This window comes from Cygnus atratus, chromosome 2 (genome assembly GCF_013377495.2).
Source record: "Cygnus atratus isolate AKBS03 ecotype Queensland, Australia chromosome 2, CAtr_DNAZoo_HiC_assembly, whole genome shotgun sequence".
Lineage (NCBI taxonomy): Eukaryota > Metazoa > Chordata > Aves > Anseriformes > Anatidae > Cygnus > Cygnus atratus.
The window spans coordinates 71,221,790-71,249,108 of record NC_066363.1 but is presented as its reverse complement, the minus strand read 5'-3'; the positions used below and the strand labels follow the sequence as shown (position 1 = coordinate 71,249,108).

Genomic DNA, 27,319 nt, shown 5'->3' with positions numbered 1-27,319 from the left:
TTAACGGTTTCTCTTTAAATTGAAGCTGCTAGGAATATTTCAGTGTGGGCAAAAGAAAAGAGAGGAAAAAGCCATAACAAAGGAACCCTTTGCATGGCATAATCTAAGGTTATTTCCCTATTACTGGCAACAGCAACAGGGAGGTATAGCATCTTAAGGAAGTTTAAATGAACAGTTTGTAACTCTCTACACCTTGATATGAAAAGCAACATTATTACTATGATCATCATAAAAGGCAGCTAAACTTAACTATTTATTTCACAGGCCACAGTCTTTTCCACAGATTGTCCGAGTACAGTTTTATGCACCCACTACTGTATTTGACATCTGCAGATTTAATAATTGGTCACTGGAACATGCTCCCCAGGACAGCACCAAGCCCACCAGAGTTCAAGAAGCATATAGACAATGCTCTCAGACATATGGCCTGATTTTTGGGTGGTCCTGTGTGGACCCAGGAGCTGGACTCAATGATCCTTGTGGGTCCCTTCCAACTCAGGATATTTTATGATTCTGTGATTTTAATATAATTTGAACTCTTACCAGTACAACAGATGGAAGTATCTGTACTGCAGAAAAGGTTTTATATAGCATCTGCAGATATCCAGTACCTATCACAGGTTATTTTCAGGAGGGGATAAAATGGAGCAAGACAAATGAAAACATTGGAACTGTAAGTGTTCAGGGCAGAGCACATTGCAAGAGAGATTTGGCAGATATGAGGGATTGAGAAGTTGGCATTTTCTACAGCTTTTTACTATGCTGATGGTGCAGCTCTATCTTCAAAAATTAAGCACATCTTACAGAAAGAGTGGTAAGAATGGTAGGTAAAATGCTAATTTCTGCTATGTGGATGTGGGATTTTTGAAGTCAATGGAAATTGCTTGCTTATAGGGTCTTTGAAAAAAAAAAAGGAAAAAATAAAATAACAAAAGACTGCAACAGAAAGTCCATGCTTACATTTGAAATGGAACTTCGAATTATGGACTTCACCACAGTTACCTGATGATACACTGTCTGTGGTTTGTTCATTCAGAAAAAAAAAAAAAAAAAAACAGTATTAGAAATACTGTGGAAGTGGATAGACTGAGATTTGCAGCATGGTTTGGAGAGATGTTCCTGGTTGGCCAAAGTGCCACAACCCTGTCAGCACACACCAACTGTAACCCATAGGAACTAAATACTTGTGAAAACAAGTCATATTTCATCCTTCATGCTTTTTGAATCTAATCCTGTTTTAAGTTTTCTGAATATATCAGATAATTGATGTTGTCACACTGCAAATAAATCTTATCATAATGTCATTTGTATTCGAAATTTTAGAAGCATTTTGTTACAAGCTGGAATCTGAAGCAATGTTACACATTTTTGCTGTGGTTTACCGTAGCTATAAAAATAATCCACTTAATTCTCAGCAATTCATTGGCGAACATTTCCTAAATACAGACCTAGAATGACTTGTGAGGGTATTTGAACCTGAATATGCCTTGAAATACATGTGCTGCATTTCTTTTTAAATATGTTACAAAGAGTCATAAATAAACATAGGATCAGAACCTTGTGGAATCATAGAATCGTAGAATCATCTAGGTTGGAAAAGACCTTCAGGATCATCAAGTCCAACCATTAACCTCACCTACAAAGTCTGATGACTAAACCATGCCTCTTAATGTAACGTCCACATTTCTCTTAAATACCTCCAGGGATGGGGGCTCCACTGGTGCCCTGAACAGCCCATTCCAATGCTTGACCACCCTCTCTGCGAAGAAATTCTTCCTAATAACCAATCTAAACCTAAATTCAAAACACATGAAAGCAGAACAGATATGTTTAGTCATGTGCATATTTGCCCTAGTTTTATAATAATAAACATCGTGGCACAGTACCAGTTATTCAAAACAAATCCATAGGATATAGTGAAAATCTCATTACACAGAAAAAAAACACATTTGAGCTCCTGAAATTTCAGCATTTAATGATGTTAGAGTTTTTTTTTTACCTGTGCAGATGCCTACAAGGACCGTGCATTGTTTAATTCAGACCTAAGGCCTCGAAGTGGCATTTAAATGGTCTTGTATCATCCATGAATATTAGCAGGTCATACAATTACTCTAAAAAGGAGAAAAACTGACTTCTGGTATAGCAGGAATTCCATGATATACTTTAGAAGTAGATATCTACCTTAGTTCCTAAAACACAGTTTATCTTCAAATCTATGTAACTTAAACTTACAGTCCGTATGAAATTATGAAGTTGCTTATGACACGTCACTTACTGCTGCTGAACCCAGAGAAACAAAAGTCAACTCAGGGTGTAAACAGTGAGAGCTGAACTTGTTCTTTCAGACACCGGCTGAAGAAGATTGTTTTGCTATGCTTTCACATTAGCTGCAGTATTTTCTCTGTCTTTTTGTGTTTCAACAGGCCTTGAATAGGGGCATTGCTGCAGTTAAGGAAGATGCTGTGGAAATGCTGGCCAGCTATGGGCTGGCATACTCCCTGATGAAGTTCTTCACAGGTCCAATGAGTGACTTCAAAAACGTAGGTCTGGTGTTTGTGAACAGCAAGAGAGACAGGACCAAAGCAGTTTTGTGCATGGTTGTGGCTGGCGCTGTAGCTGCTGTATTTCATACCTTAATAGGTAAGGTTACTTCACATCTAATTAACACATCTTTTATTTTGCTTCCCTCAGCTAGTCTTCGAACATACTAATTTGTAGGTTTAATACTTCATTTGTTAGTACAAGGGGAAATGCAGAAGGGATGAATTCTCTTGTGTTGGTAGCATGCCCAAGTCATGCAATTTTTAATACTGTTAAAACAGGTTGTTAGGTGGTATATTCCACCTCCAGGGCTCACCTGCCTGGCTGCTCAACATGCTGCTAATCTTTTTTAGTCAGGTGTGTGAGCAAAACTCTGGTAAGGTTGACAGGTTGCATGAAGCAGATAGCTCAGTGTTACTGTTAGGTAGCAACTAGCAATATCTACCCAAATGGTTTTGGCACATCACTTTGTAGCCAGCCTTCAAGATGTTGAAAGCAGAGCTCTTTGCCAGATCTTGGTGGTGTTAGTTACTCACTCTGTACCAGTTCCTTTGCTACTTATCATGCAGTACAAGTCTCTAAGTCAGTAGGTCAGCAACATCATTGAAATATCAGGTATTACTCTCTACTAGTGCTAGTCATCGTTCACTTCTGTTGAGTAATTAATTTGTGAAAGAAGAAGCAGTTCCAAAGAGCACATTATGTCAAACTGAGGTCACCTCTCACAGTGTACTCTGAAACAAGGAAAATACACAAGCAGTTCTGAACTGAACATAAGAAGTAAGGCAACCGCAGGATTTGCCAGTTCCTGATAGCTTGGAGAAATGTCTTATCAACCCAAGCATCGACCAGGACCACAACAATAAAAAAGCCACATGACCTGGAAGGCTTAAACTTCATCCTCTCCAAGAACTGCACTACATTATCTGCATGTTGTGGCTCATTCCACGGAGCTGAAACCTCTGTAGCTCGGCAATGAGGAGTAAAGGACGCTGGAGGAAGAAGCAGAGAGTGCATTTCATTCAACAGGTACAATCCTAATAGCTGGGAGCTCTGAGAAGGGGGTGGAGGGAGGTAACACAACAGCCTGTGGAGGCACGTGTTGGTTGATGGACAGTAGGATTGAGCTGGTTGACCAGCAGTAGGGAGTCATTCTGTCACAGCTGGATGGGAAAAGCGAGTGTGATGGCAATTTCCCGGACTGCTGTGAAGTTACGGAGTGGCCTGGAAGCGGGGCACCATTCATTATCAGAAACTAACATGTCTGAAGAACAGCACATGCTCAGCATATGGTTACTGTCTGGGTAGAGCAGGCAAATACGAAGCCCACTGCTCTTATCCTTTAACAGGATGCCAGCTGTATTTAATGGCCCTATGTGCCTCCCAAGCACTCCAGTTTGTTTCACCACTGTGTCTCTTATTCCACCACTGATACAGCAGCCCCATACTGTTTACTTTTACTCTATGTTACAGTCATAATAAATGCTTGCAGTAATGGCTCACTAGCCATGGCAAGTCTGTGGCAGTTTTAAGCAGTTGCTAATTTTGTAAGCTGAATCCATGATAAAAATCCATGCTGAAGTTAATTTATTTCACCACCAGTATCAACTGGTCACTTCCTCAATGTGTTTACAGTTGAGGCAGTTTCACTGCACTGGTGTTATAAACTTCAGGCCATTTGGAAGTTTGGCTTTCCAGTTTCTTTGCTTGGAATGTTTCTTCAGCCCCCAGAGCTGCTATTCTAGTTGCGCACTTGTTTTCCCACCAGTCCTGGTCAAAGTTTTTGACTTAGCCAACTGGATAAAAGAAATATTTTCTAGTCATTCAAAATTTCATTTTAAGCTATTGTAGATTTTGAGAACATTTAAAGTATAACTATCAAATTTCCAGGTGAAAGGCAGCTGAATTTTCCATGTGGGACTTTTTATTGAGGAGAGTTGTTTGGGCAGCCATTTGAAAACATGCCAGATAAGTCTTTTGGTTTTGCCTGGAAATAGAGCCCTGCTGAGTTCAGAACTTCTGAAATGCCCTCTCTGCAGATATTAAAAAATAAAATACGAAGGCTGGACTTTCCATGCCTTAAAGCCGTTGGTTAAAGGGCTTTGCACAATCTTTCAGCTGCTTATGGTGGCAGACTGCAAAATATTTTTTAGTATTTTAGCTTGTCTATGCCTGAAAATATGCAAAGGCCACAGCAGAGACTGGCAGAGCGCCCAAGAGAATGGAGTTAGTCAGATTCTAGCACCAATTGCCTGGGTGATGTTGCCAAGTTTTGTGTTTCAAATTTCCTTTGAACATGTTTCAAATCCTGATTATTCTTTTCTGACCCACAGATGCACAGTCTTCCTAGCAGAAGGAGGAGAAGGAGTCCAGTGGCAGACAGACAACTTCCAAGGATCTGCAGCTACTCCCCAACAGCCACAAGCCTGTTACAGACTATCTACAGGAGAGAGAAATTCAGGTTACTGATACTCGACGGATGAAAAACTGAAACAAACACTACTCAAGGGACTGAATTTCTTTTGCATGCCGTATGTATGGGGCTAAGGAAGATGGCATGACTGCTTGCTGTAGTTGTCGAAGCCCAGAGAAGAAACAAAGAAGAAAAAAGCCAATGAAATAAGGAGTACAGAAGGTCAGAAGGAAGAAAACAAGTGGTGGTAGAAGCACAGTGACCACAATGAATCACCACATTTCCAACTGTGATAGAGACTGTTTGCAGTCTGTACACACAGCTCCTCACAAACAGCAGCCTCTACTTGTTTGAAATATCAAAACAGACTATTTCACTCAACTGACTTCATTTCTTCAGCATCAGCTCCCCACTACTGCTCCCCCATAGGGGCTAACACAGTCCTCTGTGGGAGTGACTGGCTGAGCCAAACCACTCAAACTCACAGCTTGTGGTCCTTAAGTCATCACTGTACCACATTCCCATGAACGTCCACAATATCTTCACCAATAGTTCCTGTCATTCTCCTGTGCAGGTAGCAGTAAGAACCAAGAAACGACTTGATGAAAGGCAACTGAAACTTTATTCTTCTCTCGCTTAAAGTGCTGCTGTAAGCCTTGGTCAGTATGTTATTCCTGCTTTTGCTGTCTCAGTTGTGATCTGGAAATAGAAGATAGTGGGCTGCCTTCCTTCTCTTGTGCTATTTTGGGAGCAGCTACTGCCACTAGTTAGAGTTTCCTTGTATGAAGGAGTCTAAAGCATCTAGTTATTTCAGAGATTGGCTTTTGAGTGCGAATATTGGGCTGTAAGAGAAGGAATTCAAGATGATAAACCTGTCTCTGCATACTATTGAAATCTTAATAAACTACCAGCTTGACAGAGGAGAAAATAGAGCATTAATTTATAGAACAGTATGCTAACATAATGCATTAATAGATGTTGCTGCTAAGTCCTCCATACTATGCGAGTCCTTTTAACACTGGTGTCATGAAGAACATGCACACCTTCTTTGGCAAGAAAACAGCATTGTTCAGCCTTTCACTACTTTACTGAGAAATACTATACTGCAAAAGTTTATTTCCAAAGAGGAAACAGCCTCTTTGCTTAAGTAGACACCTTTCAATGGTGCCTCCTGCACCTGACCAAAATTCCATGGTGGATCATTTGGCATCACCAGGAAAAAAAGGTTGCAACTTTAGTAGTAAGGCAAACACAGCAGACTGGATGGCCAATAAGTATGAGTGACCCTGTTGTTTTGTGCCAGTTTATTACTGATCTCCTAGTGGGCAAGGGCCCCTCCCTGCACAGATTGCACAGGTGAAAACGTCAGCAGTTGCTAGTAATTTTTTTGAACCTGCATGCATGGTCACTGCATATACATTAAAGACCTGCAGAAGAAGTGAGGTATAAGTGTAATCCAACTGCTCCCAGTGTAGCACTACTGGAATTTTTCCATGAGTAGGAATCATAGGAGAGCTTATGCCAAACCAAGCTATTTTTTCCAGTCAGTCTTGTTCTGACATGGCCACTGTACTTGTTTGTACTAAACTTTTTGCCCTGGAAAAAGATAAAAGCACAGGAACACAAATCAGGATATAATCCAAGCTTACTTTTTTATTTTTGTCTACTAAGAGATGAGGTTATTTATTAAAAACATGTCCTGCCTCAGCATCTTCAAGTGGCCGTTGTTAAAGCAGTAACTTGCTTCCCCAGCTGCTCCAGCCCTTCTTCCACAGCAAGGGCAGTTTCTTTTCAGCAATTTGTTCAGGACAAAGAAAGAATGAAGAAAGCCTATGACCACAGCATTTGTTGATTTTAGGATAATATTTTTTTTAATTAAAACAGGCAAATTTTGAGACTTATGAGATGTTGGCCTACCCAAAGAGACTATTGGACATCGGTAGATTTGGAAAAATTAACTAATTCAATTTTGCAACTACAGCTGATCACAGAAGATGACAACTGCAATTATCAGTCTTCACTGAGATGTTCATAAGCTAGTTTTGTTATTCATTCATTGCTGTGAGAAAAAAAGAAATGCAAAACCCAAGACACCCTGATCATCTGAATTTTTGCATGGGGGACCCAGGCTTTTGTTTCTGTTTTATGTCAGGCTAATCAGACATCACAAAATCTATATAACCTGTGCCATCTCCAAATGCAGACTTGCCATTATAATTTTGTATTTTTAGCAAATTGGCCTTTTCTTATCTGCCTAAATCACTTAGCTGGTTTTGGCCCTGTGAGGCGTCTTTCTGACTTAGCAGCAGGATAGATGTTTACTTCTCAAGTGTCCAAGTTAATTTTTAAAACTGGCACCAAGAATGAATATGGAATGCTTATTAAAAAAAAAACAAAAAAACACAACACATACTTTTAACACAGAAACATTCTTGGTATGTTTTTTTTTGTTGTTGTTATTGATTTTTTACTCCAGTAAAGTGAATATCGACATATGCAGCTCTGTGCCTAGAAGTAAGTGGTATCACTTCCTGGGAGGGTTTCTTTTTGTTTTCTTTATGATGTACGTATAACATACTGGATAGCAGATAGCCCCAAAATGACTACGGTGTGGCTATTTCTTTGAGACTGCTGGCATCATTAAAAGTGTGTTCAGTTGTTTCAAGGATGTCTGAAATTTATGTGGTAATAATCAGCTCATTAGAGAAATCAGTGTAGAGGAGAGGAGATCCAGTTAGGTGCACAGTATTTCATTGTCATTTCATAAGCATCCAGGTCTTACAACTCAACTAGAAGAGACAAAAGCAAGAATTCCTGCTTAAATGCTGTTATATCAGAAGCAAAACTGATCCATATATATCAAAATAAGTGAGTTATTCCAGGAGAGCAAACAGTCAGCTTGTCTTGGAGTTGGACTTCTCTGTTTTGGTTGAAATGATGCAAGGAATGGGAAGAGCCATCTGCTTTAGATTCATGTAATACTCTTCAGCTCCGTTGTCTGTTATTAATTTTGTTCTGTGCTTCATAATAAGTATGTAAGGTTGGCCAAGGTTAAGTTCTAATTGCATCAGCAATTGCTTTATTCACAGCTCAGAGACACATGCCTGTATAATTGTCAGTAAATCTCAGCTTACTGAGTCCTTCTTTCTGAGGATGGAAACATTCATTGACATCAGCAACAGTGATTGTGTGCTTTCACTGACATGTCGAAGAAAATAGTTGAGTATTTTAAAACTAGTTTTTAAGCTTAGCCACTATTATTTTAAAATCAAAGCCACATTAAAAAGTGCAGTTAGACTTCTTGTGGATGGGGGAGAGGAAAACAAATCTTAAAGCTTACTGAAGTGCAATGCTGATATCCCTAGAATTCTTAAATTCTGGTGCTGCGGGCTATGGTAGTGTAAGTCCCTTGAGAGTGCCCTGCCATTAAACTGCAATTGTGGTGAAGTGGCTGTTCCTAGAAGTGAGAGTAATTCAGTCTCTGACCTCTCTAATTCTGTGAATTTTTCTGTTTATTTAAACTTTAAAAAAAAAAAGTTAAACATAACAATGGCTTTTAGAGACAAAAAAAAAGTTTTTTATTACTTATTGTTTTCTAAGCACTTTAAAAAACTCCTTTAAAGCAGGAGAAGACCAGAGGGTGAAGTGCACAGAGAGCACACATGAATTCTGCAGCATGGTGTCTTGCCCCTGTTTCACTGCTGATGGAGACTGCTCCCCAAGAGGACGTTCCTCAGCACGTAGACTTGGATTCTGTTACTCCCCGTGTGGGGAATAAGACCGGTGTGTTTCCTGCAACAGTTTTTAAGCTTTTACGTAGGAGAAGTTTAAAGCAACTTCTGTGGGATCTAAGAGAGGACTCAATGAATCTGACCCTCAGAGGCAACTTGCCTCACATGCCTTCCAAACTTGTTCTTGTTTATTCAAATAAGTAAATTCAGATAAATCAGCATAGTGGCCTGCCACAAAAGCAGCTTTTTACAAGGAGTAACCACACAAAAATCCATATGTAACAGACTGGTTTCAAAATAATGAGTGAAAATTGGTGTATGAATTCATACAAAAATAAGAAGGGGCTGTGGTTGATGTGTGACTGAACTTAGCAGTGAAGAAATGAGTACTTAAGGAGCTAAGCTGGCCTCCCTGAACTCAGAAAAGGTGAGAGTCCAGTTCTAAAGTTCTCTCCCAATACCCTTTGGAAGGGTAACTGAAATTATCTGGGAGTGGCTCAGAAGGATAGCTACGCAACTTGGGGATCACTGGGTGAAGTGAGAGACTATGAGCCTAGCAGTAGTAGATAGGGACCAGCACAGGGAAATGGGGAGTTTTTACCATTTTAACATATTTGGGGCAGTCCTGGCTGTCTGGATTGAGGCTCACACTTGTTCCCAGTGCTGTCAGGATACTTTTTTTTTTTGCTCCCTTGTATACACTACTGTTCTTGCTTTAAAAAGTCTTTTCATCCCTGTAGACCATTTAACTGCTGTATCCTTAAGCCATAACAAAACAATGATGACTTAAACTCTTCTTTTCTTGCTTCCAAACATTGTTTATGAGTTATGAGAGTAAGTTACAGGGTAAACAACTAGTGCTAGCCATTTGTGGATCCAATGACGTGAACCGCTTGCATGCAAAGGATCACTTTCCTGAAATATTCCATATAAAGGCCTGTACAGTGACAGTGGAATTGTTACAAACAGAAAAACAGGGAAGTGTCCACATTTGAAATCTTTACCTTAGAAGAGACACAAACAGAAGAGAACTGAGACTACCTTGGGCACAGGTGATTCTGCCATTACTTGTGTTGGGAGTTTGACTTACAATCCAATCATTCTTTTAACAACCATTACAAGGGTGTAGAGGAAGCTATGTAATAATATGCAGGTGTAGAACATGATTTATAAAAATTTGAAAGCTAGTTGAATCACTTAACTGCACATATTACATAAGTTCCCAAGTTCAGAGACACCGGTCGTACCTAGTTTGTCATTGTTCCAAGTCATGGGGAGGCCTCTGGGGTTACTAAAACAGCTGGGTAACGTGGGTACCAACAAGCATAATACAAAGAGATGTAAGCAGTTCTGTAGGTAGCTTCGTGGGGAGTCTGTGCATCTGTGCTATCTTCAACCCAACACCTTGGGAACCGAGACCTGACAAAAGGTGTTCTGCCCAACACCAAAAACTCTCCTCATCTGAGGTTGAAACTGGACAGCAAATAACTGGTGACTGGAAGCGGCAACCCCTTGATTTCCATCAGTGCAAAGCACCCTTTTCTGACTTGTGGCTCCTGAGATGCCAGCTGTAAATGAGGAAGGAGAGTAAGAGCTGTTAGAGGCTGCCCAGCGAACACACAGTGAACTGTGCTGTGCCCTGACTGGTCCCAGCAGAGGTGGTCATTAGGCAGAGCAAGGGAGAGGCGCTCACAGGAGCATAATGAGTGTGATTTATTGCATGTCTTCGCAAATCCTAATGCTCCTTTTACAACTCTGGGCAGGTTTACAGGTAATGTCATGAGAATGCAGTGGCAATAGGTTGTTTCAGAATTTATAAGGCACTATATCCCATGAAATACACAGTGTCTGGTGAAAACAGCTTTTCTAACAAAGAGCCCTGAGTTAATGAAAGAGCAGTAGATTTTCTGGAGTACCAGTGTTCATTTAGGAAACAGATGTGGCACTTACTATACCCATTTCCCAACCCAGCCATTTGTTATCACTCCTCTGCCAAAGCTTACTTGAAAAAGGACTGCGAGAGCACTCCTTAGTAATAAACAGCAGCTGGTGAGGCTGTGACATCCTGCAGCCCCTGCAGCTGTTTGCTGAGTGGGTGCATCTCACAGCTCTTAGGCATCCTACTCTTTCGGGTACTTCTGAGCATCTTATGCAGAATCCATGATGTAACCTTTATTATTCATTCCTTTTCTTGTATCTCTACAGCGTATAGCGATTTGGGGTATTACATTATTAATAAGCTACACCATGTGGATGAATCAGTGGGAAGTAAAACTCGGAGGGCCTTCCTTTATCTTGCTGCCTTCCCTTTTATGGATGCCATGGTGAGTGCATGATTCAGAACTGAATTTTAATATCAATGTTATTTTTTTCTTTGGTGACCTTAGTTTGCAAAGTCTGTTACCTGATGGGAAGCTAGAGGTCTGCAGAAGGAAGGCATGTCCTTTGCAAGCAATAGCTCTGGATATACATGAACACATCATCTTCTGCTACCTCGAAAAAGCATCTGGGTGGAGTTGAACATCCAGAGATCGTGACAAATGTAAAAATCCTCAGCTGCCTTGTCAGAGTTACTGTATATGCATGCTAGAAAGCACCAGTCATCTTGTGATGGGCTGCACAGATTGTCTGTATGTGTCCTCTCAATACAGTTTGTATTGGAAGATTTCAGTTGGCTGCGCATTCCCAAGTCACTTGCAGAGCTCATCGATCAATACTTTCTCAAAGCAAATTTATGGAAAAGATATTTGTTACCATCATTTTTTGCAAGCGCAGCTTAGTCCAGTATATCTCAAATGCATGGGGAAGAGAGCCACACGTGTGGGTGGGCTGCTGCTCTCCAGATCACCAGGCTGACTGCATGTGGCCTGCACAACGTAAACAAGTAGATGGCAGCTCTCTTTAATTCCTGTATTTCTATATAAAAGTCAGAAAGGATAACCTTCTCATGGCATGCCTCCACTGCTTTCTCCACTTAACACAGTAGCTGACAGTAAAAAGAAGTAGGATCGTTAAGTTTTCTTTTTCAGACAGGACTCAGTATAGCTTATGAATACACTTCTGAGGTGCATTCAACTGGTGCATGACAGGAAACATTTTTCCCTTAGAATATTTCGTATGATAACCTGTGCAGCATCTGTTTAGAAGGAACTCTTTCTCATTGGCTATCCTGCTCAGAAATTTCTATGCAATCTGTAAAATTATTCCCATTCTTCCTGCCAGCCCTGGCAAAGAGGAACTAAATGCAGTAGTGCTTTCTCTGCCCTACTTGCTTAACATTTGCCCAGGTTCACACCAGGTGCTGCTGGTGGAAAAAAAGCTTTTTAAGTTTTTTGTGTAAAAAGCATCATTCTGGGACCTGAAATCCTTACCAAATACCATAATCACTTCCCACATTCTGTTCTGCCTTTTTTTTTTTTTTTCAGGCATGGACCCATGCTGGGATTCTGCTGAAACACAAGTACAGTTTCCTGGTGGGATGTGCCTCCATCTCAGATGTCATAGCTCAGGTAATGCCTCCTCTTGGCAGTCACTCTTTCAGTTGTGTTACGGACTAGGTGCTTTCCTAAACAGTAATGCGTTTGCACAGAGACTGCCTTCTCTCTCTGCCATGGACAACACACCAGAGAAAATAATCTTATGTGCTGTTCTCTGGTAGTTTCCCCACTCTTTGCTGACATTAGTGGTTTAGGCTGGTCTCACTTGACTGGATCAAGTCAGTCTTGAAGCAATGTCAGGAGAAGGAGCCAGGACTGTTTGGATTAGGGCCTTATCTCCTGGCACCTCCAGACACTGTGCTACAATGACTGAGAATCAAGCTATATGTACACATGCACACCTGGGGGAAAGAAAAGTCATCCAGAAGGACTGATGACTGCTACCAGTTGAGGCACTACTTTGACAGAGACCTTTCTCCCCTGTGTACATTCTCCCCAACACTTCACACAGTTGCAATGAAATCCTGAGTGGGGAGTGTAGGCAGGGAAGCTAAGGCTTGATTCTTCAGCCCACTTGTCAGTTCTGCACATGATGTCTAATCTGCTGAAACGCAGGGGTGTAAACCATCTTCTGAGTGCCGGTATAGCACTGTTCTTGTTACTGGACCAGAAGCTGAAGGCTTGGATTTGAAGCAGAAGCTATCTGGGGTGAAACCCCCTGGGAGACAGAGGGAAGACCCAGTGTTGAATTTCCATCTGTGAGGGAGGTGTTAAATGTCCTGTTGCTTTGCACAAGACATGCTTGTAAAACAATATTTGTATGCATTGTTGTACCATTTAAGAACCAACACAGAGCCCTCTTTTTTAAGTATTTATGGCCATATTATGAATGGAAGATCCCAGAGCCTGCAGAGCAGTTACAGTACTGCCCCATTACCAGCTGAGGTAATGACTGGGTAAGAAAGACTATAATAATAGGACAACATGAAAGGAAATAAGAAGTCAACAGCACTTAGTTCAATTTTCCATAGCATTCCCCTCACACAAAATAGGAGCAAACTATAAACCGGGTTAAACCATTCAGTCAGCTGCTATTCTATGTTTGGCATGTCTGCCCCTTTACAATACTGCATTAAATCCCTGAAGATAATACCAATTACTTTAAATGACCTTAACACCCAGGTTCTGCTCTTGTTCTGACATGACCTACAAAGTTTGTTGACCTTAGATGCATGTCAGGTCATTTACACCTAAATACAGAAGCTGGAATTCCTATTTTGGCCATGGTATGCATGCCCTTTTCATGGTGGCTGGTGAGTGGGGTGCCAGGCTTGCGAAGAATAAGACACCTGTCATCTCGTCTCCAGTCTGTAACAAAATATTGAACAGAGGAAGCGTAAAACCAGAAGACAAAAAGTTCTGGTTCTCCATAGCCCAGAGCTGCCTACACCTACATCTACTACCTACACAGGCAATAGGTGCACAGGCAGTAGATAATTCTCCTTGGATAGCTTCATGTACACATTTTGTGACTGACTTGACTTCTGTTTACTGAAGAAGAATTCTTTTGTGGAGTTCGAATGAGCTGTTTTGCAAATCCTTTCAAACAGTGCGTCCTCCCTAATAAACATTTTCACAGTGTACTTTAAGTATTTCTTGAACTCTAGCAATGAAAGAGAGAACCTGCCCCTGAACAATGTATTTCTTGGAACTCACTTGAATGCCAGCTTGTCCTGGCAGGATTGTTCCTGATGCTGCTGTTCACAAAACCATACACAGTTAGTTTGCCAGTTGTGCCCATCATCCAGAGACACTTGGAATTTAACAGGCATACTGTCAGCTCTTTACTTAATGAAAAAGAATTATATTGTATTAATCAATTCGCTTCATTTTCTGGATTGAGTATTTAATTTTAAATGTTTGAATTATGAGCTGTTCATGAGCCAAAAAGTTTCCTTTTTGGTTACATCAATATGGCACTTAGCTCAGGAAAGAACGAAGAAATACTGAAATTGCACTCGAAAAAGTATAAAATTGGGATAAATTAAGACTGCTTCTAAATGCTGAAGTGAATACTTTAAGACATCTGGCTTTTTAATTCCCCCTCCGCCCCCAAAAAAGAAAGCAGGGCTTAGAAGCTGAACCTAGAAGGACGTCTCCAGCCTCAGTCTGTATCAGCATACCACATTCTCCTGGGAAGGGTGACACTCAACCATGTGCTTGCTGCCAGACTTTGCCAGGCTTGCATGCCAGCCTCCTATTTATGGCCCCTAGTCTGACACCTGCCCATACCTTCAAGTACTTTTTATATAGCTTCTATATAATATTAACTCTTGTTCTTCTCATTTGTATGACTGAATGCAGGGGGGAACTGAAGTTTCTAAATGCTCCAAGTTGGATACTGTAGTCACGCGTCATTGTTGGCTCAAATGCACTAGCGTGGAGTCAGCCAGGAGACACGTTGGCCCTGAAGAAACAGACAGACAAACTACTAATCTTTTATTTGTTTGCTTTGCAGGTAGTTTTTGTAGCCATTTTGCTTCACAGTCACTTGGAGTGCAGGGAGCCTCTCTTGATCCCAATCTTGTCACTATACATGGGAGCACTTGTCCGATGTACCACACTATGCCTGGGATACTACAGGAACATACATGATGTCATTCCTGACAGAAGTGGGCCTGAAATGGGGGTATGGCTTAATACTTGCTGATTTTTTTGATTAAATAATTTTAAACTTGCTTTTTGTGTTACAAGACTCTATTAAACCACTGTGAATGAAGGGCCTGCTCTCTCCATCCTGCAAGGAAAAAACATCTTTGTTTAAACAGGCATGATGGAAACCATTACAGCTACAGAGCATACAAGGCAGTGCTTTAGGTGCTATTGATGTGCTGTCTACTTAGCATCTCAGTGCTGAGCTCTCTCCTTTCGGTGCTGTGAGACAACACAGAATGAACTAAGTGGACACTTTATTTCACAGGGAAGAATGTCTCAAAACTCTGTTTTCTTTGAATGTTACACTGGCTTTCACATTCCTTTGTCTAGTAGCCAGAACAAGTTATTCAGATACCTTATGCATTATTTATTGAGATCCATGATGCAGTTTCTTTTGAATCAGTCTTACTGTATATGAAATATACTTTTCAAAATATATTTTGAATCAATATTTCTATAGGTGAAAAGGAGGAAATATTTTATCCTTCTGCTATTGAAGCATATTGAAATGAATGTACCAAAATGACGGTGGGTGGGAAAAGCAGAAATGCTTTCTCTGTGCTTTTGATTCAGTTCAACTTATTTCTTTCTGAAGCCATTTATTTTTTGTTTGGTTTTTTTTGTTTGTTTTCTCCTGTTGCAGGGAGAGGCTACAATAAGGAAGATGCTGAGCTTCTGGTGGCCTTTGGCATTAATTTTGGCAACTCAGCGAATAAGTAGGCCCATTGTCAACCTTTTTGTCTCCCGGGACTTAGGTGGCAGTTCTTCGGCCACAGAGGTGAGAAAGTCAGTGCTCCCCATTACTACAAACGATCATTTACATGGAGTTTCCTCTGTGTTTCTCTTCTCAGCCATAGTGGCAAGAAAAAAAATGTCCTAAATACGTTTCTCTTTAGTGATTTCTTTATCCTTAAAAGAAGATTGTTCAGAGTCTTAACATGGGCATTTCTACCAGGCATCTCACCCTTAACAAGACCAGTAGAGTTTTTTCACCGAACAGTTCTGGCATCCCAGGATTTCAAGCTCTACATATCGGTATATGCTGGAGCATTCAAATCCTAGGGATTTTAGGACAGTCGTCAGTAGTCCCATGTGCTGCTGTTCTGTGTCATATATATTTATGGCTATGCAAATAGATGTGAAACAATACTGCTCTTAGAATCCAGTGCATTACACAGAATAGGGCAGAAAACATGAGGAAGCACATAAAGAACATCAGTCTCTTGGCTGGGATATGCAATGTACCTTGTTTCCCTGGAGGATATTCAGCTGTAGCATGTGGTCTCCTACAGCTGATGGTAGCAGGACTTCTGTTTGCAATGCAAAGCCTTCACCAAATGCTCATTAGGAGCTGACCTATTCTCTTAAAAAGTCCGAGGGACCCTTGCTGCCAGTTTTAGTGGGATGAGGTCTAGATCCACATAGTCATTAGCAAATCTCTCACCTTTTTTCTCTATGAAAAACAAAGCCATAAGATACTAAATGAAAAGGAAAATTGAAATTGCTGATGTCTAACAAATATTTTCTCAGCAATGCTAATAATTTGTTATATATGATACCACATATTTCACTCACTCAAAAGTTACCAGTGACTGCAGCAACTGTGGAGAGAAAATTCAGGAAACCTAACACTTTCACATGTGTAAATCAGGGATTAGTCTACGTGTTAAGTAGCAGTCTCAGTACAAGGGGAGGCAGAGCAGGTTAGCAGAGATCAATTGTGCATTTCTTGTTGATTTCTGACTTTAGATTCATCATGTTTCATGACTAGCCTGTTGCATTTTGTTGCTATTAGGCTGTCTCCAGATACATGTCATAGTTGGTGGTTTGCTGGCCTTTATACACTAACGTTAATTGTCACATTTCAACTTTCCCTGATGTATGAACTAATTGCCTCTGAAAAAGGAGGTGCTGGCGACACGGATAACATCAGTGTCTAGAACATCACTATAGACAGGAGTTTTATAGTTCTCCTGTTCAATGCTGTAAGCAAATTTCAGTGTGTCCAGGATGTCCCTTTGAAGAGCTGGGGTGTAGCATCTTCATGAGGACAGCAAGTCCACTTGCATTGACCAACTCCCACAGCTCCTGTTCAGACTGCCAGCACAATTATGGTGATTTTTTTTGGTGTTGATTTTCATGGGGAGTTTTTTTCCCCGTGTCAAATACTTCTGTTCTAGACATTTAGAAAAGCTTTTGTGGATGTATTTTGGGATCCCATCAATCAGGTGAAAATTACAAGAAGAATGATCAGTGTTAAAAACTCAGTAATTTAATCCAAGTGGAATTTAGCATACCAAATTAGGTAGTGAATTATTGTTTTCTTTAATGGTTACTGCATCTACACAGTCTTACTGGACTTCACCATGTAAATAAATGAAACTTCAATATGTTTCATATTCTTCTTTTATTTATTCCTCATTTTAATCTCATTAGCTTTCACATAGATAGAAATTCTGCTGAAAATAGAGCAATAAGGAGGGAAAATTGCATTTTAAAAGGGTACAGTTTTAAAATTCCAATTTGTTTTCTTTGAACCAATTACTTTTTCAAGTTTCATTAAACATCATTTACAGTAGAAGATTAGGAGAGAATATCTTTTCCCCCTCTATTCCAGTTCACTCTGTAGATTTGACTGTTTTTTCCCATGCTGTTTTTTTAAACAGCACAGGGTGCAAATGAACTTGTTGCATGAATATATGGACTTTTTAATGTCTTTGATGTACCTCTTGTCTGTACTTGTGAAAGTGCAAAAGGGACCTAGTTTAACTTGCAGATAGTGAGTTGTTTCTCATGATCAAAATGGTCGTCTGGAATTGATTTTGCCTGTTTTTTGTTTTTAGTTGATTAGCACCAAAGTTGGGAGAGTGTTTTTATTTGTCTTATAAGTGCCTCCGACCCCACAGCAGTCAGTTTGAAACCCATCATCAGTCAGCCACTGAGACCTGCTGCTTTGGAATCAGTCTTACTTAACGGCGTTTTACATGCAAATAACCAAGTCAAATGTATCTAAATTAAGATTATGAAATACGATGAAGGGCTCTTAGAATATGAGCCATAATGCATTCTCCTGCTCAGGTGTCTCTAGATAAAATAACCTGGGAGAAATGTGGGAGGGATATTTCAGTATGTTCAATTCAGCTGAACGAGGGGCATACACCAACTCAAGGTAGCTATCATCCCAGAGTATCAGCATGACAGTGAAATGGCAAAGCTGAGTAATGTAGCTCTATTGCATGATATATTTCCTAAGCTTCAAATGCCTAGCAGAATGATGGCTGCTCTGACAGTGGTCCCAAAGCAAAGAGCTTCCAGTTTCCTGCATGTTTCTCATTGCATCAAGGTCAATGTGGCAGTATTCATGGAAAATGGCATACCACGTTAGTTTAACTGTTCTGTTCAAAGATTTGAAGTTCGCGTTTCCTTGTCATTTTTCATAGGCAGTGGCAATTCTGACGGCTACCTATCCTGTGGGACACATGCCGTACGGCTGGCTGACAGAAATTAGAGCAGTATACCCAGCTTTTGACAAGGTGAGTGCCCATGTTAGGAGTGTAGTAAATACCACTAGTGTGGTTTCACATCCATGATCCTCCTCTTTCTCTCTGTTACAACATTTTAATTTGAGGGAAGCTTCAGTGATTCCAGAGGAATTTCTGCCAAACAAATATGAAGAAAGATAGTTCACGTCTCTGTAAACATGTGTAATAGATTCTTTAAAAAAACAGAACAACCAAAGATTAAATAGGGCTGTATTAATGGTCATCTATGGTTTTGTTTCTCTCTACTTTTGCCTTTGATACGTATTGTTCCTTGCCCCATTGATAAGGTTTTCTTAAAATCCTGGTTTAAATGAATTATTTTTCAGTGGCTTCAAGCTGTTGTCTAATTTATGATTTTAACCTTAACTCTGTGTTGTAAGGTATTAAGCTACCTTTTGAATAGACAGTTGCTATTGTTTTAAGGATTTAAAAAAAATCCTCACTTACTGTGACATAGCTGCATAGCTAATGAAATGAGGTCTCACAAAGTACACAAAGTGAAAGAGCTTACGTCTTTGCTCCAGAGTCAGCCTGTTCTTTAGATTCTGCACTATCTCTGACATGGGTTTGGGTTTTTTGCTTATATTAATATTTAACAAAAGGTTGTTTCTTACACTAACAGTAAACACAGATAACCTCTTATTTTAGAAGTATTGACTTAGCTGACCAAGTCTATGAAGATTTTTGTTGCCAAATCATGTAATTACATAAGAATGCAAGGACTGCTTCTGGAACTGTGTGCAGAGTAAAAATATAACCAAAGTTAATTTTGTTTAGACTCTGTTTTGCTCTGTTTTGGAATTGGTACTCACTAGCCCATATGTTGTGTGAAGAACAGTGGTGTCCTGTGATAGTCTAGTTCAAATGTCAAATGCTATCTCCCCTCCTTCTCTTTATTTACCAATTAGTTATATCAACTGAACTTTCTGGTTCCAAATATTAATGAAAAAATAATGCTTGCTTGCTCAGGAATATACTTAGCTGAAGCAAGACTGTTTTGATTTAATCCACAGTACTTCCAAGGAAAATTAAAAAAAAAAAAAAAAGTCATATCAGTCATAACTTCCTAACTTGCCTGTATACAGCTAAATTGACATGTCAGATAAAAGACAACACAGAGACCTTCTCAGAGGTCATGCTGCTGAAAAGAAACTGCAGAATGCTGAATCAATAGACTGCAAGGTAAAAATGGGTTGGAACAGGAAACACAGCTGCTAACCACATGTGTTAAGAGCTACAATCAAATGCACATCTCTTTCAAACTACTGCCTTGCGAAATTAACAGTAATTAATAGACTTAAATCCAGGTCTCACTTACCTGGTAGAAAATGCACTACTGACTTAGATGGTGGCAGGATTAGACCGTTATTTGTCTGCTCTTGAGGAATAAATGTGAGGAAGAAAAGGCTAGGATAAGGCATAGATAGGTGCCAATGATCTAATTGCCAAAAATGTATGGAATAGTGATTTTAGTTGCATGTTTTAAGAAGAATTTGGCATAAAATGTGCTAACTGCAGTAGCAACTGTATAAAGGGTATCTCTTTCTGGTAGTCATGTGTGCCTTTCAGACAATAAATACCAGACCAGAAACAGTGCTTTTTCTAGATTACTGTGAGAAGTGTTTTACGCCTGGTCACCCATCATTCATGTGTCACTAGGTCTTTCACAAGCTTTGTTTCCTTAAGCTAAGCCTTGCTCAGAGATAGAACCTCCTTTTATTTCCAGACTTCATAAAACCTCAGTTTTGATTCTCAGATGTTGAAACAATTTGCATGCATGTGAACTCCGTTTTCTTTTGTCAGTCACTTAGAAAGCTGGTAATGCTGATAGCCATCAGAGGCACACTGAATTGCCTTAACAGACTGATGGGATTTGGGATTCAGAAAGTATGTCCCTCTTCAGTGCCTACACTGGACAAGTCAGATTCTTGTCTTCAAAGGGAAATTCACATTTATATTCACATTTGTAAGAGATCACATTTGTACGAGAGATTCCAAGTCATGCTTCAGTGTTTTATGCAACTCTGTGTCCAGAGCAACCTCATGGCCTGGTAGTTGCCCTCAGTTTAAGGGTACTACTGATTTGCTAAAATGAAACAGGAATGCTCTAGTTCTGCACTCTGTTTGCTGTTTTATGTAGTGATAATGCCATTATTCTTAAAGGACTGTGCCACTTGTTTCAGAGTGAACAGTTGATTGACTATGAGAGGACTTGTGAATGCTATTCAGCTGATGAATAGATGGGAATGGATACTTCTTTACTCTATAATCTGCATGGTGTTTTGTTTCAAGAACTAAGCAGTGTGCAAGAGATGGGAATAAAGAGTATGTGGTCAAGAGTTAGGGCAAAGGGCAGAGCCGAACAAGGACAGCGTTAGAAGCAGCAAGATAAAAACAAATGAGAGCTCTCTCTCCTTCATTGCAGCCTTTTTACATGGTTGGATTGAGATGTGCCTTTTTTCCTGTCATTTTAGCCTTATGAGAAAGTTGAGCCATGCAGCAGTTTGTTTAAACCTTGATGAGTGAAGTAAGCAAGGCCCATCCTCATTTACATAAAAGCTAACAGTAAGAAAGTATTTCTTCAGAAACACAAGAAATAATGATATAGTAATAAAAAATGTTTACAGAAAGTTTTCATAACTTGTTCCCAAAAAGGGCAGACTTGGAAGTAGCTTCCTACTAGGTTGGGTTGCCTCTATGCAAAGGTCAAGCGTTTTCATGCACCAAAGCTTCCAAGCAGGTTTTTAGTTGAGACAGTAAGGCTGTCAATGTGCCATCACTGCACTGATCACCACAATAGCTTTACATTTCAAAGTTCCATCAGCTACTCAGATGTGTATGAAATAGTGTACCATTCACAGAGCTTAGGTTCATTTTGTCCATTCCGAAGATGTGTTTGTGCAAGTTCCTATTTCTCTTACAAGTAACTTCAGTAAGGTAAGATGACCATGTGTCAGGTAATGCTGTTCTACTTGAGCTACATTAAGGATGAATAAATGTGGTACTACATCTCATAGTACCGTTCTTACCAGTTTGGTCACGGCCAAGTGTGTCTCAGACATCCCTGGGGTAAATGCGGGTACATGACCCAACACCCTATTGCTGTAGGGCTCCTAGTGGTGCCCTGCTTTTGATATCCTTTCCTCTCCTTTCACAGACTATCTGATTTGTGTTAATGTGTTCCCTGAGGGTAATTTTAAATCTTCAGCTTCATTTGGTACATTAGACATTTGGAGAAGGGTCTTTGTTGTTTTAAGTAAAACTTTGCTGCCACGTGTACATGAGTACAGGGCTCATGTTCAAGGTGGAACATCTAATAGTCCTAATTATGTTCTGTTCATTAAACTACATTAACAGAGCCAGCTGTTTCAGGAGCTTTGTTTATATTACCTGCTTGGCTAATTGGATCAGTAAGGGTGTTTACATGTGTATATGGATTTGGTACCACTCTGTGGTAAAAGGGAATGGAATCCTATTTTTCCTGTGAAAACATGGTACGAACTTTACGGTTAAAAAAATCACATGGAGTTTCCTTAGAAAGAGTTATGATTCTTTTTCAAAGCTGAATTTGTTAAATAGGACTTATTCCTTAGAAAACTAGGGAGATTACTCAGCCATCAGTGACCATAGGAGGAGTTACCATCAGTTTAAGCAGAAAATATTTACTCAGAAAGCTCTAGGTTAAAAAGCAAACAAGCAAAGAAAGACACGTATACACACAGACAGTCAGATACAACAGAATGACCCTGGTGCTGTCAGCTTCCCAGTAGTCTGGAGCCACACTAATGCTTGTTATGTCTTTCTCTCACCTTAGAATAACCCCAGCAATAAACTGGTGAACACCAACAGCACCGTCACAGCAACACATATAAAGAAGTTCACTTTTGTTTGCATGGCTTTGTCCTTAACGGTAAGAAACCTTTGTTCCAACTGTCTGTCTTTCATATAAACCAGGAAATTATCTCCTATATCTAATGATAAAAGCGCTAGCAGTTCAAGAAAGGTGAGTTTTGTTTTCTGATGAAGTCTGTTGCTTTTATGTGGGGGGAGGGTATGTGATCATAGTACTCAAGTACTAAGAAAATCAGCTGTCATTAACTCAGAGTAGGTATCTTATGTGCTGGAGATATTTTGTTTAATTCCTCTCACTACTTTTCATTTCAAGTCAGCCTCCACATGCAAGGAGATAGAATATCTGCTTTTCTTTTTCCTTTTTCTGTTTTTTTTTTCCTTTTTCTGTTTTTTTTTTTTTCTTTTTCCTTTTCTCTGTTGAACAAAACTTCTGATAAGTGGCTCATCAGGAAAATGAAAAAAATGCATTTGTCTCTTGAGGAATGGGATGAAAGCCCGTCCCCTGGCATCCGTAATTGGCTGTGAATAATGGGAAGGGAAGCATATGTTGAAACTACTGTAGCCATTCTCTGCTGTCTCACAGGGCACTAGTCTTCCATGCTAGGGCTGCTTTCGTGCAGGCTGGTTTTGTTTACTCTCAAAATGAGCTAACAAGGGCAATCTCAGAGATGGTGCTGACTCTGACAAAAGGATCTAAAGTCATATCTAAGCTGGGAAGAATTGCAAGAACTGATGTCTGAATTCTGTAGTCTGCTAGGTTTGTGTGGGTGATTATACTCCATCCAGACAGATCAATCCTGATATTTCAGTTAGAAGTACCTACTCTAACATTAAAAAAAGTGTAAAAGGAAATTGGTTCTGTAGCCATAACCTGTATACTATGGGGAATATTTGTCATCCTTTTCATTTTAGTCCTCCTTTAAACCTTCCATTCAATTTTCATTGCTTTATAACAAGCAGGTTGAAAATAACCAAACATTTTAAAGTTACGATAGTATCACAGTTTTGTTTTTTTTTTAATCTATCCAATTTGGGTCATATAGATTAAACTATGGTATCCTATGAATAGAGTCTGTCAGGTGCTATGTACCCGTGTATGTGCAGAATTAGAGGTAGGAAATCAGAGGCTTGGTTTTTTGTGTTGTTTTTTTTTTTTAATTCATCTATGAAGTCTGTAGTTGGGCACAGGTACAGCAGAATGCTGAATTACTGCATATGCTGTGAGAGTGCCAGCTGAAATCAGCGCCTGCTGCCAGTTTGTTGGAGATTGCTGTGGAATTTGAGAGGAAGGAAAATCACATGAGACAACTATTGAGTTTTGCTCTGAAGGAGGATTGGAGGGATGTTTTTTCATGTTAAATGAGAAGTAATACAGATACAAATACGTGCGGGTCACAAGCCTGGGTTGTGTTTAGGCCTAAGGATGACATTTTGCTGAATCTGCAGCATTTCCAGATGATCAGCTTGTGCACGTTCACATAGTACGTCTTCTTTAAGAAAACTTTTTCTGCACAAGTCTAGCAACAAACTGGTAGTTGTGGAAGAAAAACCACACAGGGTGCATGAGTGAGTATAACAGTAAATAATGGAGTAGATGATAACCATGGTAATGCAACTTCTTTCTACTTAGGATAAATTTACATTAGTACTGGGACCTAGTCAAGCCATCACCTTCCCTCTTTGCTTGGACTTGTGGACCTCTGTCCATGACAGTCTATAGCAGATTTCAGATCTGTGCATGGTGTCCTAGGAAGTACTGAACTGTTTCCTGTCAGGGCATCATGGGGGCTAGGATGTCAGGGACGTCAGGGTCTCCCTGGGTAGCCCAGTGCTCCACCAGGACTAGGGCACTGAGGGCACTGGGACAGCTGCAGCCTTGGGCATGGGGCACCTCCCTGAGGCTGGGACTAGGCTGAGGCCAGGCTTTGAGCTCGTAGGCCCGTGAGTGGGCCCAGCTGGGCAGGGGTCATAGCCAGGCAGGGCAGGGCTGTGGAGAGTTGCATCCCGACCCTGCTGCAGCCTCGCCAGGGCAGGGGCTGGTGGCCCTGGGGCTGCTGTGGGAGCCTGGGCCTGGGCAGGTTCAGATGGGACTGGTAGGCGGTGCCCTCGGTGCCCTGTGTTATTTCATAGTTGAAATGAGGCAACTCAATCCATCAGTAGCTGAATTAGGAGATTTCTTCTGTCCTTTACGTTCGATATTTTTCCCCAACCAGCTACAGCTGGCCACCATTGAACACAGGATTGCATGAGCCAATATGGCAGCTCTTCTGTCCATTTCCTAGAGTTAAACTTGACTCTTTTTTACCTAGCTTAGAAAGTAATAGCTCTGGCTCTAACTTGCATTTCCTACAGCATGTAATGGACACAGGCATATGTCTCCACTGAACTGGCCATTGTCTGGAGATTTCCTGAAGCTATTGTGTCATCTCTCATCACACACCTTGAGGTTTTCTCTTGTTGGTGGACCAGGCCAAGGTTATGTTCTCTATAGCTGGAGCCTTCCTTGAAGTCTGTTAGTGTTCCAGAGATCACAAAGGGGAAAGCTTTCCTCTTTATATTTTTTTTTTCCGAGAATACTACTTCAATCTTAAAACCTTCTCTGAACTGATTGTTTTTTTAGCCCTTATGGGCACTTAACATACTTGAGTTCTGGTAGATCATGAGCTTCTCACATTACCAGCACCACTCTGTGCAGAATAATTTTTAGTCACAACTTTTAGGCTTTTTTATAACTTTACAGGATCTTTCTTCAGAAGCTCTCCATATTACTCTCAAGGGTGGTTCTTTCATAAGCTTATCCTGAGAGATTCATCTGCACTGAAATTCCAGAAGTGCTGTTGAGGTCCCTAGCTTTTTCTGACCTGTCTCTATTTTTGCACACTAGTGACAGATTCTTAGGATTACTTGTCAGTGGACAGAGGGGAAAAGTAGACACAGGAGCTCTGAAGACTCTGGTTCAAGGGCCGGGAGTTGCATCATAGAGTCATAGAAATGCTTCATCACACAAGCTCTGTGGAAGTTGGTATGACTCAAGTTATGTGCCATAGGTTGTAAGGAACTGGACTTCAAATTTCTTTCTGTTACAACTAGATCAGATGACCACTGTAGCTGAGCTCTCGTGACCATCAGTGATTACTTTGTTTTCCTGGAGAGGCTCTATTGCAATGGACAGCAGTCAGACTAGCGGCAGCACTGTTAGTAACATCCTGTTCTTCAGGATGAGAGGGAAAGTGGGAAACAGGCGTCCAGGCTGACCAAGAGATGAAAACAAAACTGATACTTAGACTTGTCATATGAATCCTTTCCTCAGTGGATGATCTATAGAAGGATTCCAGGAGATGAATAGATAAAAGGATAGTAATCAAACTTTTAATATGAGCAGCAGTCATGCAGTGTAAAACCCTGGGAAACCTCCCAGTCATTGAAGACCTGCTATTTTGTAGACTTGGAAGAAAGATGTCCTATCTTTTTCCAAAGATCAGTCATGCTTACACAAGACGTACTCCAAACCTACTACAGCAGATGCATTATTTGACCCTTGATGGTGACAATATTTGTCCAGAAAAAAAAAAAAAAACAACGCATAGTTCTGTTAAGAAACAGAACTTCTTGTTTTTTTATTAAATCTTCATAGGATATGAAAGGCTGCACTTGAGCCTTCCCAAGCTGACTGGGCAGCATGCAAATGTGTTCTGCTGAGTGTGATCATATGTACTGTCTTGTGATTTCGAAGCGTCAGGCTGGTATTAAAAGTGATTTTTCAAAAAAATGGAAAATAGCTGTATTGCTTAGTGAAAAAAGTCTAGATAAGCTGTTTTATTTAAAGGCTGGAAATAGAAGTAATTAGACTTCCAATATGTAAGAGAGCTGATATGATTAGTCATATTGATGTGGTTTTGGTTGTAAGCAAGCAGTGACTCCTTCCAACAGTCACATTTTGTGCAGCTAAGTAATCAAATGTAAAATTTATATAGCAGAGGGGAGGGACTTAGCTGAAGAATTTTGCTCATACAGTTAAGTGGCTGGTTCTTATGTTAGAAGATAAGATATGCTTCATAATTTACTCACCACTTGCCATTATTTATTATTTCATTGTCATAAGACACTTCAGGCAAAAATGCCTCTTTCTATAAATGAGCTATTGCTCCAAACACCAGTCTTATTGCCATTGCTAGATAAGACTGTTGAAGAGCTGAACATTTTGATTCAGTGACTGACCTATTTAGATGACCCTAGACGTCAGCTCTGAGGTCACTGTAGAATTGTCAACTAAGTGAAGACACGGACCCCTGAGAATGGACACTGGTGCATTTGTACCACACATCCTTCAGTTGTGGGGTGTGTCAGCCTCAGTACTGTGCAGAAATCCCCAGATACTTTTTCCAAGTGGTAAATTACTGCACTTCTCCATTGCAGTAAAGCTTTGCTCTGTCGGAGAGAGCATTCCTTTGTGAGATGTGTGTAGAGGGGGCAGGCTGTGTGACAAGTGAGCTATTTAAAGCAACCCTGACTTACACAGCAGTAGTAACAGCAAATGGACTAGTCTTCAGAAAGGGTTTTTCTCAGAATAGCAGCAGTATGTTTCCTATATGGCAGCTGCATGGTTCCTGTTAACTAAGGTGTAAGCAAGACATATTGCCAGTTGTATCTTTACATTCTTGAGCACTTTATGGTTTTTTACCATAGTGTTTTCCTTACCAATATTACAGGCTTAAGGTGCCAAGGGTGGCATGCTGTGCACACCATGCCATGTTCATCTGTCTGTCACCAAGTTAATGCACAGCAGGAGAGCTGAGCAGTATTCCTCAGTTTTAACATTTATTAGAAACAGCTCAAAGCTCTTCACAGCTTTAAGTATAATAGCACCAGTGCTATTGTAAAAATTATGTCAGTGCTACTTTGAATTTTTTATATGGACGCAGACAGGGACAAACAGTGAAAGCAGTAGTTTTCATGAATAACCAGGCTGAGTAAGGGGAGAAGCTAATTGCATAAAAACTCTGTAGTATGTTTAATTAGCAGGTGCCACTTAAGAAACACAATTCAGATGTTTAAGCTTGACCTTTGGTTCTTCATTCCATTCTGTTC

General features: G+C 40.3%; 1 protein-coding gene across 1 annotated transcript in view; it reads left to right on the top strand.

Annotated features, from left to right (window-relative positions):
• The window catches only part of ANKH (ANKH inorganic pyrophosphate transport regulator), a 100,418-nt gene that overhangs the window by 55,856 nt on the left and 17,243 nt on the right, over nucleotides 1-27,319 (top strand). The window contains exons 2-8 of the mRNA XM_035560375.1: nucleotides 2,424-2,640; nucleotides 10,891-11,009; nucleotides 12,111-12,194; nucleotides 14,641-14,811; nucleotides 15,481-15,615; nucleotides 18,278-18,370; nucleotides 22,194-22,289. Coding sequence (XP_035416268.1) covers nucleotides 2,424-2,640; nucleotides 10,891-11,009; nucleotides 12,111-12,194; nucleotides 14,641-14,811; nucleotides 15,481-15,615; nucleotides 18,278-18,370; nucleotides 22,194-22,289 — 915 coding nt within the window. The remainder of the gene's footprint in view (nucleotides 1-2,423; nucleotides 2,641-10,890; nucleotides 11,010-12,110; nucleotides 12,195-14,640; nucleotides 14,812-15,480; nucleotides 15,616-18,277; nucleotides 18,371-22,193; nucleotides 22,290-27,319) is intronic.